The sequence below is a fragment of the Neodiprion lecontei genome, chromosome 4 (genome assembly GCF_021901455.1).
Source record: "Neodiprion lecontei isolate iyNeoLeco1 chromosome 4, iyNeoLeco1.1, whole genome shotgun sequence".
Classification (NCBI taxonomy): Eukaryota; Metazoa; Arthropoda; class Insecta; order Hymenoptera; family Diprionidae; genus Neodiprion; species Neodiprion lecontei.
Window position 1 is genome coordinate 24,351,402 of NC_060263.1, and position 17,190 is coordinate 24,368,591.

The window sequence follows — 17,190 nt, forward strand, 5'->3', positions numbered from 1 at the left end:
CAAAAAAAAAAAAAAAAAAAAACAGGTCTCAGTTGGGGATGGTTTGACTTTTGAAACGTATCATTATCTTAGCTGGGGGAGCTTTGCCAACCTGGTCGTAAAGTCTGCTTATTTCACGTTTCCCTGGTTGGCGCGAGCGTCCTACTTAGGGTTCGGGACTGTTTTTCTTCCGCTTTTTCTTCCCTCATGCTATTCCTGCTTTTCATTTTTCATCAAGGCTCGCAAGCTCTAAGTTTCGTCGGTCTCGTACTGTCTTCATATTTTTCTCGCTTCTCTTTTTTTTTTCTACACTTTCATTCTTATTCGCCTCATTTTATTTTTCTTTATTTCATCTGCAAGCTACCGCGTTCTCTGCACGTGTAAACTCCGCAACGTGTTCCAGACGAGACGGAATTTTCAGGCATATTAAATATATATATATATATATACATACGAGATGCAGCGACGCTACGAGTGAGCGTTTTTATATCTTACATTCCGAGTATATTCTCGCGGAAAGGCACGGAATGTGGGGAGGATAACGGGCTACTGAAACTTGTCACACCTCGTAATAGTGATAACGAGGAAACGTTGCAGGTACGAGGTCTTGGAAAAAAAAATTTAAATACGCCCGTTTTTCAAAATGAAAATGATTCGTATTCTTACAGCACGTCCGTCTGTACGCCGATACATTAATTGCTATTTTGCTAATCGTCTGTGTTGAGCTAACTTTACGCGATTGTAAGATCTTTCGAAAATTCTGTCGACACTGTATTTTATATTGTTCGAATTTGAATTTTCATTAGAACCTGCTACATTGGTCGGGAAATATCATTTTAAAAATAAACGCATCGGCGACGCAACAAACCTGTTTCAAAATCGACGTGCATTTTTGATACAAATGTGTTCGTTTCATTCTTAACGAATAAAATAATCACTTTGCCTTTTAATTACAGTATCTTATTTTTCTTTCATTCTACGTTTAGTTTGCGTAGGGAAATGTTTCGGAATCGTTGTAAGGAATGTTTATTTTTATGAAATTCTGTAGGGTTTCAACAATTTCCTATAGGATCTCTATGGAAACAGGGTTTTCGGAATTTGTTTGAGAAGTTCTTGTAGACCTTCATGGAGCATCGAAGAAGTTTATATGTACTATTATAAAACATTCCATAGGGATTTATTTTCTGAATCACTTTTTTCTAAATTCTTGCACGAAGCATCTTTAAACCGATCGTTTTTTCGACGTGTACCTAGCGTAAATTTTGTATGAAAATAAACTACACCTAGAGATTTGTTTTTTTAATATTGTTAGTAAAATATATGAATACAGCTTTGCCGAACAACTTTGGTAACAATGGTACCCTAGTTTCGGTGTAATAAGCATGCACTGGCACATATGTACGTATATACCGATTTCACGAATCAACGCTCCGGTGAAGGGGTTCAGCTGCTTTGCCCGGGTGCGGGCTGATTAAAAACACGTCAAACGCGGAACTCGAACGAAAATATTTTCAAAGCCCGAAAGTTTTTCTCAGAAAATAAGAGGAAATAAAATGAAAATAAAAACCCGATCCCCGTGTAAAGTCCCTCGGGGTGGTTGGCTATGGCTTGCAGAGACATGTCAATGCGAAATATGAATGACGTAAGGGACAAAAAGTTGCGTAAAAGAGATGTCAGCTGTCGACTTTGTGGATGTATACTTCGTAATAAACCCGACCGGAGAACAGTCAGATTCACATATTGTTTTAGCATTTTTATTTTCATTGTTGAAAATTGTACAAAGTAGATTGACGTTTCCAATTTTGCTCACATCGCGGTTGATACGTGAACGCTTTTCTCGTGCTTAGAGTGATGCAATCAGAGCCTTCTGATTTTTTTTTTTTTTTTGTTTTCTCATGCTGTTGAAAAAGAAAAGGAAATTTCCGGTTTACGACGGAAAATCGCCGCCGTTTTGTTTGATTGTGAGTTCAAACTTTTTTCCAACACCCTAGTGAACTTTGCAAGCATTTAAGAAAATAAATAAAGAAGAATTTCATACCTGAATCGCAGCTAGAAGAATTCAGCATTTGTAAAAAAATAATTGTTGTAAAAATCATTGGTCTGTTTTGCCGGATATATTTCACGAAACCAAATAACCATTTACAAAATTTCATAGCGTCAAGATGATTTTATCAAAATTTAGACATTTCCTCCGCCATTATTAGAGTGCAGGTTAGAACAAATTATAAGGCTTCTTCCGAATGCTGTAACCAGTTGCGTATTTGAACAGTATTACGGTACGAACTAGTTGATTACGACGGAGGATTAAATCAAATAATCACTTTCAAGGCGTATTATAACGATCCTCGAGGTATTAGGTGAGAAAATCTCATTATTTGGCGGTGAACTTCAGGTGTACTAATCATGGGAGATAATTTAGGAGGTTCTCCGCTCCTTACTAACGTAAGTACATAAGGCGATAAGCAGAGCGAACGTTTGAGTTGACAGAATTTTCTCTTTTTCACACGAGTAAACATGCTGATAAGGAATTAAAATATTATTAATAATACCTGCTCAAGTTTTACGCCGGAGAGTTATTTGCCGTAAAAGCTTTCACATCGAAGTAAAGCACGGGATTAAGTGCACCGTATAGCTTTCACTCTGAGCTTAAAATCAGCCATTTAAATGGTGGCTCACGTACGGGACGTGGCGCTACCCGGTAAAGTTCTGTCCTATGAATAAGGAAAGCTTAAAATATCCACGCGCAGTACCGCCGGGAGTAGGAAGGCTTTGGCAGTTTGTCTTATATTATACACTTTTTATGTACCGAGCTTGATGCGAACCGGTATAAAATTGTCGCGGAACTTGAACTCGTTTAACGCAGACATTTAACACTTGGGCTAATTAACAGAGTGGAATCGGATGACAATCTGTTTTACAGAAGTTGATTGGCTAAGAATCGATCATTTTTATTAATTTTATTAGAAGTTAGTCGTACGTTGAGTATTAGCCAATTTTTTACAATCGTAAGCTGCAAAGATCTTTCACAAATGACGATATTGAGTTGATTACCGAAATAACTATTTTACCGGAAAAAAAATCATTATAATTCACAAGGTCTCAGATTTTCCAGCAACATTTCAAATGAACAATAAAGTGGTATTGAGATATGCGAGAAATATGAAAATTATTTGGAAAGATAGCAGAGCAGCTGTGAAAATAAAAATTTTCATAATTTCGTCTAAAAAGAATTGTTCAAATGTGTTTTTCATGTTTTTAACTGCAGTTTGTGCTCGTAAATTTTTGCAAAATCAATCATATGCGTTGTTGTACTGTGAAATTATCAGACCGAAATCAAAGATATGATAGTATTAACGTTCTTAAATTTCTAGTTTCCTCAGAGAATTGAAGGTAAAAACGTTAACAATATTTTTTCTTTCAAGGTACAATAATTTTCGTAATTGTGTACAGTCTAAGAATCTATGTTTCAGTTACGTTGGTAGTTTTAAACGTCGAATTAGGCGCTTCTCAAAATTGTATTAAACTATTTACGCATCGATTTATAATGAGACATTAATCACCACAAAGTGGACGATGAGGTTTAAGTAGACGTAGAAGAAATATTCTTTTCAACTCGGAATGGGACGGATTTCAATCACAAGTTAGGTCGGGCAGCCCACCATTCCGTCCACGCAACGTTATTAATTACTCAGAAGCACTTAGCCAATGCTTGGAAAGTTTTGTCCCTCGGAGATGCGCCCGACTTGGCCAAAGATACGACTGTACCTACATAGAATATATATCCATGTTTTGTCCCTTGTTAAATAGTTTACAGTACAGACTTTGGGGAATACAAACCAAAGTTTTAACCCTTCGAAGCATGCATTTTTCTAGTCGACGAATTCTCATGAAAATTAAAACACGTAAGTTTTTGGGGTCGCTGAATGCGAATTTTCTATTAGAAAATTGAAATTCAAAGTGGTGGATCCAATATGACGGATGAAAGTTCGGAAAACGCCTCAGAATTAACTAACAACGGATAAACTAAGGTTTTCGAGATCAGCGATCAGGAAATCCTCGTCAGATTTCCAAAATTTAAGATGGCGCATCCAATATGGCGGACGAAAATTCGGAAAAAGTATCAGAATCAGCTAACAATGCACATACCAGGTATTTCGAGGTTGGTGATCACAAATTCATCATCAGATTTTGAATTTGCAATTCAGTATTCCGAAAACTGTCTTAGAGATCGGTATTCTAGACAAAATGATAATACTACAGAATTTTTTCGTTCTCGGCATAACTCGGAGGTAACAGCGAGGACGTGACGATACCTGGCTACAATATTTTTTTTTTTTTCTCTATTTCTATGTATTTTTTTTTACTATCTTCTAGTATTGTTACTTTTAAAATATTATTTTTTACTTTTTCAACAGTTTTTAATATCTTTACCTTCTTATAAGAAAAAAAAGTAAGAGGTGCTTCGGAAGAATCCAACGAGTTTCCAAATTTTTACTGCCATGTTGAGTTGAGCTTTCGAGTCTTGGAAATTTGATGGTAAAATCGCGATCAGCGACATCAAAAACCCTCGTACATCCATTTTTAACTAATTCTGCGGCTTTTTTAGAATTTTTGTCTACCGTATTGGATCCGCCATCTCGAATTTACAAAATCTGATCGTGGGTTCGTGATCAGTGACCTGAAAAACTCCCGTATACCCATTTTCATAACAATTGCACGTGCAGAGAAGAATCGCGAGAATAAAGAGGTGGTAAGGATAGTTACCGCGATTATTACAGCCAACGGGCCAACAACGAGCTCATCTTATGCTTTACTGAGATAAGAATTGAATCATCTTTATAATTGTTTTCCTCTTCACTCGTCTCTTCTATTCTCATTCGTCTTGTCCTGGTCTAATAATTAATCAATTTCTCATAGAAAATATCAGACTTCTGCGTGAATGATTAGAGAACGTCAAAAACTCCTTAATTTCAGGTTCAAGTCAATTTGAAAATTGATAAAGGATATGAAAAGAAATGTGAAACGTGAACTTTGGTTGAAGAGGTAGGATAATGAAAAGTAAAGTATCCAGTTTGTGTGAAATTATTCACCGAAGAGTTTTAGGTTTGCATAATTTCTGCGAGAATTCAAAGAGCGTGGTGTAATAAAAGTCGCTTATAATACTGTTGAAACGGAGCTTTCTGCACAATGGAATAAGCAATGGGTGTATTCAGCTATGCACGTTATATATTTGTCTTGAAACTCTTTTGAAATGAATTTCGTTCGCGATATTGAATCGACTTTCGCGGAATAACAACGCTGTAATGAAGCAATGAATAATTGAACGAGTAATTGTCTTTCCTTTTGCCAAAATCGGCCAGCACTTTTTTTCCTTGTCTCTTTCTTTCACTCGTTCGCGTCAAATTTCACTCGGCAGATGAATTCTTGGAAACCTTGTCGCGATCTTCGTTAAAATTGATGAGAGTAAATTGCTGTTTGACCTTTTCAGCGTGAATGATCAGTGGGAATAAAATGTACATGTAAATACGAATATTGAAGAACTTCGAAAGAAAATATATGTCTGCAAATCAACGATTTTATTTTCGTATTTGTATAACATACGTTACAGTAAAAATTGTAATTTTTCGGGAGTTAAAATTCTTCGAAATTTCTCACAGTTATGAAACGTGAAATTGCACAAGGAATTCCAAGTTTATAGTTCAAATCAGTTTCACAAAGAAAATACCTTACAAATATTTATTGTCAGGGTTCGCAATCACGCCCAGTCAGACCGTTGAATTTTGAATCTTCGTCCGAGTTGAAAGAAGTGCCATCAAATTATTCCAAGACCGATATTGTTAAATTTTTTTTACAGTTAGGTGAAGTCTCAATATCAATTTATCGCAGTGCCATAGTTACGAAAAAATATAATACAAGTGACCGCAACCAAAAGCTACGAAGTTGATGACACATCTACAATAGAAAAACGAAAATAGTCAAGGACTGTGGAATATAACTACAAATCAAATTTTCAATTCGATGCACAAAAAGACAAAGACAGCTGGTATAACAATATTCTTTTCAGCACGCACACCCAGCCGTGTTTAATGGATATTATTTTTTTTACTGAGAGGAAAAATTCCATTCGAAGGTGGAGCGAGGAAAGGAAAGACGCGTAGCCGTGTCCATTGCGCCATTGGCCATTGGCCATTGGCTAATTGATCAAAAATGAGAAATCACCGTATCAAATTAACGCGCCATTAGTCAAGGCTCGTCAGCGAGACGGTCTGTCAAGTTTTTCGCAAAACATGTCTCGAGCAAAAACGTTACGCTTGCTCCAACAAGAGGCGACAGGGATGCCCGAGCTTAAAGCGAGACAATAGCTTTCCAGTTGCCCGAGTGCGGTGGCGCAGGAGAGGGTAAGAAGTAACGCTTTGGGTATACAACGAAGACTGCCTCTAGTTTGGTGGTAATTGCTCTTAAGTACGTACACCGCGTGACGATCACGCCTCGGAAAACAAACCTGCAAGATTACCTCCTAATTTTCCAGATTTTCACCTACCCAAACAAACCGTTGATTTCATTTTCTCCGTCGATATTACGGAAATAAACTGCTTGGAGGGAATAAATTTTTGGTCGTGTGTTACGAACATAAATTTTCACTTGAATCAACGGAGATTTATTTATTTTTTGTAATCTCTTTCTTTTACATTCTCTTTGTCAAAGTTCAGTTTTGATGGTCTGAAGTAAAGGTTCTTTAAACTGAATTCAACCTATCGAATGTTCAAAGATTCGAATCAAATATGTTAAATAAATTTAACTTGTATTAAACGCATATTGAGCTATTCAATCATTCAATTCGAAAAACTGATGTGCCAATTAATTTACTTTTACCTCCAGAAACACGTCGAGAAATCATTTATTTCTTCGAGAGGAAAAACGTTTTTCGGTAATTGTAAACCACGCGTCAATACACTTTTTATCGGAATCCAAACATTTTCCTGGTGGCAATTGACAAACCGTAATGACTTGGCGGTTTCTTTGCTACAATTTTTAAAGGAAGTTAATTTTAAATGTAAATTGAGATTCTCGATCGTGAAACCAACAAAAGCATAACACTGATCATCAAAGTCTGAAAAATTGTTTATTTAAAAAAATAACCAAAGATATGGGAAAATCAGCCTAAAGTATAAAATGATAAAATTCATCGTGACCTTTGAGTCAAAGGAAACAATTTCGCGTAAGTCTTAAAACTCGTTATTTATATTAAAAAAAAAACAGTTCCCTCCGACTATGTTATGCGTGGATTGTATCAGGAAAAGAAAAATAATATCCTTCAATCTTTGGCGTTTAGATAACAGATTGAGCTGCAGATTAATATTATTGGTAAATTATTGACAGGCGAACATCGATAGGAAAATATCGGCACAAACCCATCGATAATATGTCGCGGTTGACCCTGCTTAACGGATTGGCTCATTGGCCGTCATCAATTCCAACAGTCTCTGAAACGTGCCCGAGATTCAAATTAGCGGATAAACCCATGCTGCAGTATGCTAAAAGTAAAATAAACTTCTACTTATGATGACTGTACAGTTTTTACCTATTTTCAGTTCTTATCATAATCGAAAAATATGATTCTCCCTACAAAATGATGAGTTTTGCGGCTGTTATAAGAAAATTTAGCGTCTTTTGCTGTTATGTTTGATTACCGTCACTCATTATATTTTCTTATCACTGTTGCGATAATCAGATGTTTGCGTTGATGATAATTTGATGATTTTAAGTATTAGATTTTTTTTAACCATCCCTTGAGCTCAAGAAAAAACTGGCTCAGACGATTTGTAATGAATTTATTTACGAACAAAGCAAGCTAGTGTCTATTTTATTGAAACTGGACAAGCTATACGATTTTTTCGATAAAAAAAAAAACAAAAAAAAAAAAAAATGGAATCATATAAGCTTAGTGTATACATTTTTTTGTTTCTAAATAAACTGAATTTTTACGATCGTATTCAATTTGATCAGGTTTAATCATACTTTGTGAACCTTCGTATAGTCATATTTTTGTTTCGACAGATTCTCAAGTCGACTGTAAATTTTCAAACTGTTACGCTAATTGGATTTTTCTCAATACGCTAGAGGTAAAAAATTGATTCTCCTGAAGTGACCTCAAGAATAAAAAATTAAAAATCACTAGCCACGTCTATATTTTCGGCTTAACGGAACTTCAAGTACATACATACAGCAGAGAGACGGTAACTCTTTACTCACCAGCTCGCAGGGTGACTTCTCTCGAAAGAACCGTTCCTATGGAATTTGACGCCCTGCATCTGTACCGGGCACTGTGAACTTCAGCCCGGAAATCTTGGGCCAAGAACGGTGGGAAATAGAGTGTTCCGTTACCCAACAGTTGCCTGAAATGAGATTTAATTAGAGAACGACAGAGAATTGCCAGCACCTCGTACAAACGTTCCAGAAAATTTACACTGTACCTCTCGCAGTGTTCATCGTTTAAAGTGAACCTTGAAACTTGCTTACCCACTTTCGTGCTTCTATAAGTGTTTTTCGCCATTACGGAACGGCGTCAAGTGTGTTCATGGAATCAATTTTGCTGTACCCACCAAAGTTATTTTCAAATAAATCATAGCGTGCTCATAAAATTTTTTGATATATGATTACTCCGGTTTCAAAATGATAGCACCTTAAGCCCATGGAACATTGAATTGATAATCTTGGAGTCGTTCGTATTGATTTAAGGCCAGAACATAGAATTACGAACGATGGTGATTTTCTGTGTCGGATGTTTCAGTTGTCTTGTGAAAATATTGCGATCTTCGACTTGTATTTCGGATTTGAAAATTACGAAACTGGACCAAACTAACACTAGGAAATTCAAAAACTCGTAAAATCAAACGAGTCTTCTCGTTTCGTTCTGCTTTAATTTATTTGTCTTTCTTTTTTTTTTTCTCTATTATCAAAGGAAACGGGCATTTCATTCAAATTCCAGTTCAAGCCGTTTGAGAGAACCCACAACGAGTTTACCTGCACGTTGAAATTTCTTCCACGAAATTGAACGTTTTCGGCAATTGATCCTATAGCTGCGCCGTGCAACGTTTGAACCTCGGTTTGAACGCAGTTATGTGTGGAATGTACATAGATCAGCTCGTGCTTTTTGAGTAAAAAGCAGAGGGCGTGCGGCGTTTAATTCTACGCCAGCATTTGCGCGCAAACACGGCCGAATATCAAGCTCGTTCAAGCTTAAGGATGTATGGAAGGTACAGTCAGTTCGAGAAAGTGTCGAAGCAAAATCACGACTAATCACAGGTTTGAAGAGTGTAACCGAACCCCGTCAAGCTGAATGTAATTGCAAGAAAGGTCTCCGTGATCTAGAAGCAAATTATTCAACACTCAAAATTCGTAGTAAAAAAATTACCTGGCACATTAAAAAAGTCTGAGAAATCACAATGTTCTACTATTTTTTGACCAAAAAAAATTGTCCTGTTCGTCTGATTTTCATGAAAAATAGCTGGTAAAATAAAATTAAAATAATAAATCCACTATCAATCGTCTGAGAATGATTTTCCATTTGCCTCACAGATTGGTAACAAAAATCCTGAATCATTTGTTTTATCGCGTTTTCGTTTGAACCACATTTTCGTCCTGCCTGTACGTCCATGCATCCTCAAGTCCGTGGTGGTTGATCGGTTCAAAGATGAAAGTAGACGGGAGTGGGGAAAGCTAAATTAAAATTAGCAGCAGGTGCAGCTGCAGGTGAGTCAGGGGCTTATTCGCAAGCTAGATCTCGTTAACATTTCAATTTTATTTGCCCGTACGTGAATGATGCACGGTTGACACGCGGGTGTGCGTGGACTCGTGGCGAATAGACACATACACGCATATGTTATTCCGATCATTGGTAATTCAACCGGAAATTTGAATGCTCCGAACTCGGAAAATTAACGTGGAAATGCTCAAAGTTCTCGGATTTCCCGGCATCATACAACACTAAAATGCCTAAATCGTCCGATACTCGTACGTCAAAGAGAATTTGATACTCGTATTTTCGACTCTATCTATGCACGTATTTATAGGTATTAACTTTTATTTTACGAGAATAATCATTAATTAAACACGCCTTGTTTCTACCATTTAATCATTTCATCGTGCTAATTGTTTATTATATGTTCTTTGTTTTAATCATCGTTCTTAATATTTGTGAACATTCTTGTCGAGATCATCTAATTTTTGATAAAAAATTAAACTTATACTTGTTTTTTATTTTATTAGAATTTCTGAGTGGAAACCATTTTTATGAAATTCAATACTGTCGATATTAGTTCAATTTCGAATGAAGTAGGATTTGCCGATTTCCACAATTTTTTATCAATCAAAATTCATTTCACCTTCGCATGACTAAAAGTGATTTACATATTCGAATGCGAACTAGGTGCGATCATTTTTTTGTGGCAAGTTGATTTTTATTCATTTCTTCTTGTGCAATTTTGAAATTTTTACACAAAATATCGGTGTAGCTCAAAGGCAGAGATCTTTTGCAGTTCATTAAGGCTGATTAGCCAAAATGGTTACTATTTAATACTTTTATTAAGAAATAGTTGTACGTTGAGTATTTATCAAATTTATCTCTTTCGGAATAAAAAAATATGAAATACTGGAATTATAAACAAGACTTATTAAATATCGGTGCTTCGTTTCAAATCACTTTTAAACTGTCAAAAATCTAGTAAATTCGTTCGATTTCATTACACAATATCACATTTTATTCAGAATATTATGACCTACAGAATCACTGAAATAGTTTTGTATTTCATTATGTTTGTATTGTTAAATATTAAATTTGATCTTGCAACATTTCGCTAGGACTGATATTAATCATCAAATGGCAACATCAAATTGACTACTGAAAAAAGGAAAATCTGTTTTTGTGAGCTTGCGAAAAATAGCTTACCGAATGAAATGAACTGTCGTAGAGCAAAATCGGATGAATATTCAAACCATTTGTTTTTAATTCTAATATTTTATATTATTAAAGAGATATTCGCAGTTTTCGAATATAATAATTCAATGAATACTTAACTTGTCACTATGTCAAAGTAAAAATGATAAAAAAGCATTCCCCTCCCCCAACTAGTTACCAGTTACCTTTACGACTTATGTAAAGTTCTGCATTTATTTCGCCTCGGTCAAAAAGAGACGTGGGTTCACCTTCCCTATCGGCTAGATATAGACCGTTTGCACCCCGGCGATCGTAAATTAGAAACGGAACGTTGCGAAGCGTTGGAAATTTCGTCCGATCAATGTTGCGGTCTGCAAGGGATATTTTGAACGGTCCCAATTCGGTGCCAAAGCGACCAAAAGGTGAAATAAAAGAATTGAAAACTAAAACAAAACTGTAAAAGCTCACTGTATCAATACTCTGCATCATCCACCGCAAATGCAACGGAACCTGATTTGTGGTGTGTTTCCGGAACGGCGTAACAGAGTAGATGCGCCATTAATTGTGGTCACAGTTCTACCATTTCTGGCCACCTTAAAAAAGAATTCTGCGTTCATTGAATCGACTTTTAATATTTTCAATTGCCCAATTCACGAGTAAAATTCGTCTTTTAGGAATTTGCAATTCTTGTTCACCAACAGCCAAAGAATATGAATATATTTTTAAATTCGCGAAGTCTAATTATTTTTAACCGACTTATTTGTACAAATTGAGTTTTAGATACAGAATATACGATGTACGAAACTTGTAAAGGACCACGTCACCTTTCAAGAAACAAAAAGTATAGCCATCAAATATAATCTTTTCCTTTCTCTCACAGGAAGAAAGAATTATTTGATACCAGGTAACTCCAAATTTTCTATCTACGATAATAAATATTGTATAATCAACCGTAAGTATCATATTATTTTCCTCAAATTTAAATGTAAATATAGATGCCGTTGCCGACACTTAGCCGACACAAAAACCTTTTTCTAGAATGTTTGAGTTGAAGAGATTTCTCGTTGCTATTCTACTAAAATTGCGGACTGTCGATCACCTTTCGCAATGAAAGAAATACGTGGCTATACCGCTGTGTTAATGCAAGATCCGTGTTCGACGACCACGGTTCTAGAATGAAACGTATCGCGGTCAAATAACCACATGAAACAGGCGAGGACAGAGTCGAAAACACGAAATCACGCATATTATGCAAATTCTGTGTTAGTCACTAATAGTAACCTGCAGTCATGCGCCGAGTAAAATTTCCGCATGGTTAGAATTCATTGCCCATGTGACAATATAATATATAATATACGTGTCGATTTCTCATTTGATTAATGGGAATTATCCGCCGCTTCGTTGTGCCCGTTATATAGGTGCGTTCATATTTTCACACATCACCGTTGCGTTTCACCTGTTTCGCAGAATGGTTGGTAGCTATAATGCGTGTAGAATTTTTCAATTGATTTATTAGTTTTGCTGCGATTACTGTACCTGTGAATTTCTACCTCGGTATAAACAATATGACGAGTACTTCTCAAATCTTCACATTACAACGAGCACACGAACTTCGCAATAATATTTTTCAAGGAGTTTTTTTTCTCATCGCCAAAAAATCCCTGAAATTTTTACGCGTTTTTGAGATCAGACTCGCAAATGAAAAATTCATTCGGACATGTTCGAAAACAAGGATTTTACTTGGTTATTAATGCAGCAGGTGATTTACTTACCGTATAAGCAAGATAAATTCATTTCGCTCGATTTAAATTCGTTTCAACGCAATATATTTTTGATTCGAACAGGTAAATTTTCCAATTGAAGTCGTTTTCGAAAAATTGTGTAAAACTGACCAAGACTTCTTGGTTAGAAGTCTGCATGATAAACTACGAAGTGTCGGCAGATGCATTTTGCGCTGCATCGTTGAGATTAGAAAAAAGGCTGCCGAAATTCCTGCTGACGCAGATTTTCTGATTAGCATTTTTGCAATCTCGCTCCTGCCGGGACCCCTTAACTTTATTCCGGATTACGGGGTTGTGTAGTTTAAGGCGAGATAATGCCGAGGCAGGTTGACGATGAGTATCGTATAAATTTAACAGTTAAGCATTTAAAGCTCTTTCGCTTTAGTACCGCGTCACGGTTAAAATGCCAAGTCGTAATCCTGCAAGCCCCCGTGTTTAAGGCGCCCGTTGCATTGCTATTACTAATTATGACTCCCCATTCGCAGCTTCGGGCGTTCGGTTTAACGTTCATTTACGTTAAAGGACAAGATTTTCGTCCGTTGCCACAAACTTTCCTTTCACGAGGCTCTAACGAACTGCTGTTCTTGTAATCCAAGGATCGGCTCGTTCCTTTAAACAATTCGTTCGAAGAAAAAGCAAACTCACATCTCGTTTCCTTTAACCGTACCTATCAAATCCTTAATCACTGATTTTTCGGAAAACTCGATTACCGACGACATTTCTTTGTCTGAGTAATATTTGTTTTTTTTTTTGACCGACGAACTCGTGCGGAGATGTAGAAAGTAACGGAGAAATTGAAATACTGTTGGAGATATTCTCGAGTCAATTTATCAGTGTTGTAACGATAATTCATACACAAAGATCAAAGGCGACAGCTGGATTTTAAAAAAGGATAAAATAACTAACAAGGCAATGACTGCTGCTATCATACGTCATATGAATTGTATAATACGTGGAGCTGTATGATCAAATTAATCAATGATGAGAAAGATTCGTTCAACTGATTAGCCTTCCATAATGAATCAAGAATGTATATTGGGGATTCTACGTCCAATCTAACGAAGAAAACGAAATTTTTTCCCTGACCACCTTTGATGTTTTCGCCATTTTACTCATTTGAAGTTCGTATCGAAAGCATTAAATCTAAATTTTTTCAGATTTTCATGACCAAGCATTTTCTTACCACAGCTAGTCGAAATATCAGCTTTTAACAATCTCTCATTTTCTCAAGTTTAACATAGCTCGAAATTGAGATGACATGTGGAAAAAGTTTCTGTACAAAAGTTTCGCATCTTTGTGTGAAATTTCTAAAAATTATTTTGTGTAATGAATTCTCGCTACTGAGTGAATATTTGTTAATATATATCTTCCGAACCACTGCATCGCCCACCATGCAGTTTTCAGACAACCTTTCGCATCGAAGAAGGCATGCTGTGAATATATTGTAGCCCATTCGATTCGGGCACTTTTCAGTTACGAATAATTTGCGCGCATTTTTTATCAAAACTCAAACGAAAAATCAAAACATTGTTGAAATCAATTTATTGGCTGAGTTGTCGTGAAGAAATCACGTGTCGAAGAAATATGAAAAAATTCGTAGTTCATTCTTTCAGTATGTACTTTGATTTTGTGAAATGGCGATCAGATTAAAATAGGTCAGGGAAACCGGCCGTTCGATTCGACGTGGAATACTCCATATGCATGATCAATATTTCCAACCAACAAATTTTTAACGTTTAATAACTTGTTTACAAAAAATTAGAAACCAATCACATTTGGAAATGTAGAGGTAATATAACTTCGTTTTTTCAATAAATTCATTTCTATTTTCCTAAAATTGTAAATAAATATCATCTAAACTGGAATTAAATTTTTGAACGGTCAACTATCGGCAAAAAATTTGGTATGAATAATTTTTAGACAAAGTGAAGTGTGTTCTTGATATTTAAAGAATCTCTTCTTCACTTCGGGAAGTCTAGCAGCTCACCTGGAAAAATCGAAAAACCGAATCTTAATTTGAAAGAAAGGATTGTTCGTCACCGCATATTTCCATTTACATAAAAAACTTTATGCCTCCATGAGCCTAGAGTGAAAATTCTTGACATGCGTAATCGCGAGCGTCGTCGTGACGGAGTAGGAGAATGTAGACGATGTACATGCGCTGTGCAAATGGCAATTAACCTCAATACCGGGATACGATTCGATCGAATATTAATTAGCCTTAATTACGCGATACACCCGTCAGTTTGATGACGGCTACTGTACATGCAAATTTCATTGGAATAACAATCCACCAATACGTGTATACTGCAACAATGTATACATATATTATACGGTGAAGTGAATACGTTTTTTTTTTTTTGCCTCACGTGAGTTGAATTAGAATTCACGTCGCGGACCGTGGCCTTTGATGTCCCAAGATTCGAAAGTAATCGACAAAAACCGATGTTTATTAATTCAATTAATTCTAACATTGTACTCAAATGAACGATATTGCAGTGATTGAAAAAACGCTTCCATTTCGAATATTTCCAATTTCCAATAACTACAGTTTGTTGCCCATGCAAATCCAATTTCATATCGACATTCAATGTCCCGAAAAGGTTTTGTGAAATTGAAATAAGTCCGTTTGATCCTAAACCAAAAGAAACGTTTAAAAATATTTCCAGTTGTGTTATTTGTGTCAATGAAAACGGATGATATAAAATTTCTACTCTGTAATAGAAATTAATTCGAGAAAATTCGAATGCTAAAAGCTGAGATGTCGACAACGTCAAAAAAAAGTCTTATAATTACGACGTTTGAAATGTTTAAGATCTCGTGTTTGTCATAAATTCAGCTGAAAACATTCGTTTTGGTTAAAAAACACCAGAGTTTCATCATTTTGAACTTTCCAACTTGTACGAAACCATTTTTCAAATCGTTGTTATGTTAGCTTTCGTTATTTAAATTTGATCGAAATCATTTCTACAATATAATCACAATTTTGTTTTATTAGTTTTCACTGTCATTGAGTGGCCGAAACAACACCACTGGAGATTTTTCAACGTTTTCCCCTCTCTATCTAATTTTCGATTTATGTAAGATTGGATCCATTTGTATTTGACGAGACTTTTTCAAGCCATATTCTCTGCGAATTTTTTGATGCGATGTGTAGATCGCTTATTCAAATCGACACCAGCGCTCAGCGACAAAATCAACAATAAGGATATACCCCCGAGGGATGTCGGGGTGTTAGATCAGGTGAATCCGAGCTTAATCCAAACTCCGAATACACCTAGGCGATTGTGTGTTCAACGTGAAGACAAACATGGCGCAGGATCATAGCTCGGAAGATTTTCCTTTACCGCTCTAGTTTCATCAAGGGAAAACGAAAAATGAAACTCGTTGGTTTTTCACCGCGTCCTCCTCACTCTCGTTGCTTTTTTGGCAGTCCAGCCATCTCTACAATTCGCCCGTCATACCTGTCGGGAAATTAAACGTAAAATGTTGAAAAGTTGGAAACTGTCCTACTCGCGGCTGCCGCTCCAGCATTCCCGTGGGACTCTGTTTCCCTCCATTGCATTCACCTGACACAAATGCGGTAGTTGAAGAGGAGCGAGATCGGCGCTCAAAAAATGCAAAATATGTACGAAACTGACAGCGAGATACGCGAATAAATGACAGTGCTAGTAAAAATTGAAGCTATAATTTCTACGAAAGGAATTTGAAAGATTGACGATAAGCTAGCCGGAGGAACAAAAAAGCTTAGTTTTCTTGATGTACCGGAAGTCGCGAGATATTCAACAAAAATTGTATCGTGTCTCCATTGAATGCCTAGTTGATTTTCATCAAAAATTTCTTTCGAATCGCTTGGCCATTTATTCGGAATTCAGTCACTACAGTGAATGGTTTACGTATCATCGGAATTTGCCTAAATCGGTCGAAGCTTGGAAATTTTCACGGATAAATTCAGAGAAAAGTTTTTTCTAAAGAGAATGTTTAATTGGCAAGGATTGCAATTTTTCAGTAAAGAAAAGAATAATCAATGAACGAAATGCCAAGTGACTTGATGAAATATCGATTTATTGTTAACTTCAAACCGGGATTAATTCATTTCAATTATTACAACCATTTGGACGCAGTGTTTTGCGTGAATCCGAGTTTCCCTCTCTCGGCTCATTCCTGCTTTGACGAAGCTCGGAGTAAAATTAATTATTATACGCTTTTGATCTGTAATCCCTGTATCAGGCAGGCGATTAACCCAATATTAATTATTACGGCTGGTAATTCGTAAAAACGGTCGTTTAAACTCTGCAAAGTATAAAAAGTATTAATATTAGCTAATACTCTGTTTCCGCGAAAAAGATTTTTGGAAAAACAACAACAACATTAACTTGGAAACGTAAAACCGGAATGAGAAGCTCGCAAAGGGCGCGCGTAACAAACGACCGATTTATAATTTGTGGAAATACCTGGAGCTAGCCTCTGGGGAATTCTTACTAAAAAATTCAC

General features: G+C 36.2%; 1 protein-coding gene across 1 annotated transcript in view; it reads right to left on the reverse strand.

Moving 5' to 3' along the window:
* The window catches only part of LOC107220928 (Down syndrome cell adhesion molecule-like protein Dscam2), a 182,430-nt gene that overhangs the window by 56,573 nt on the left and 108,667 nt on the right, over positions 1–17,190 (reverse strand). The window contains exon 5 of the mRNA XM_046736696.1: positions 8,233–8,375. Coding sequence (XP_046592652.1) covers positions 8,233–8,375 — 143 coding nt within the window. The remainder of the gene's footprint in view (positions 1–8,232; positions 8,376–17,190) is intronic.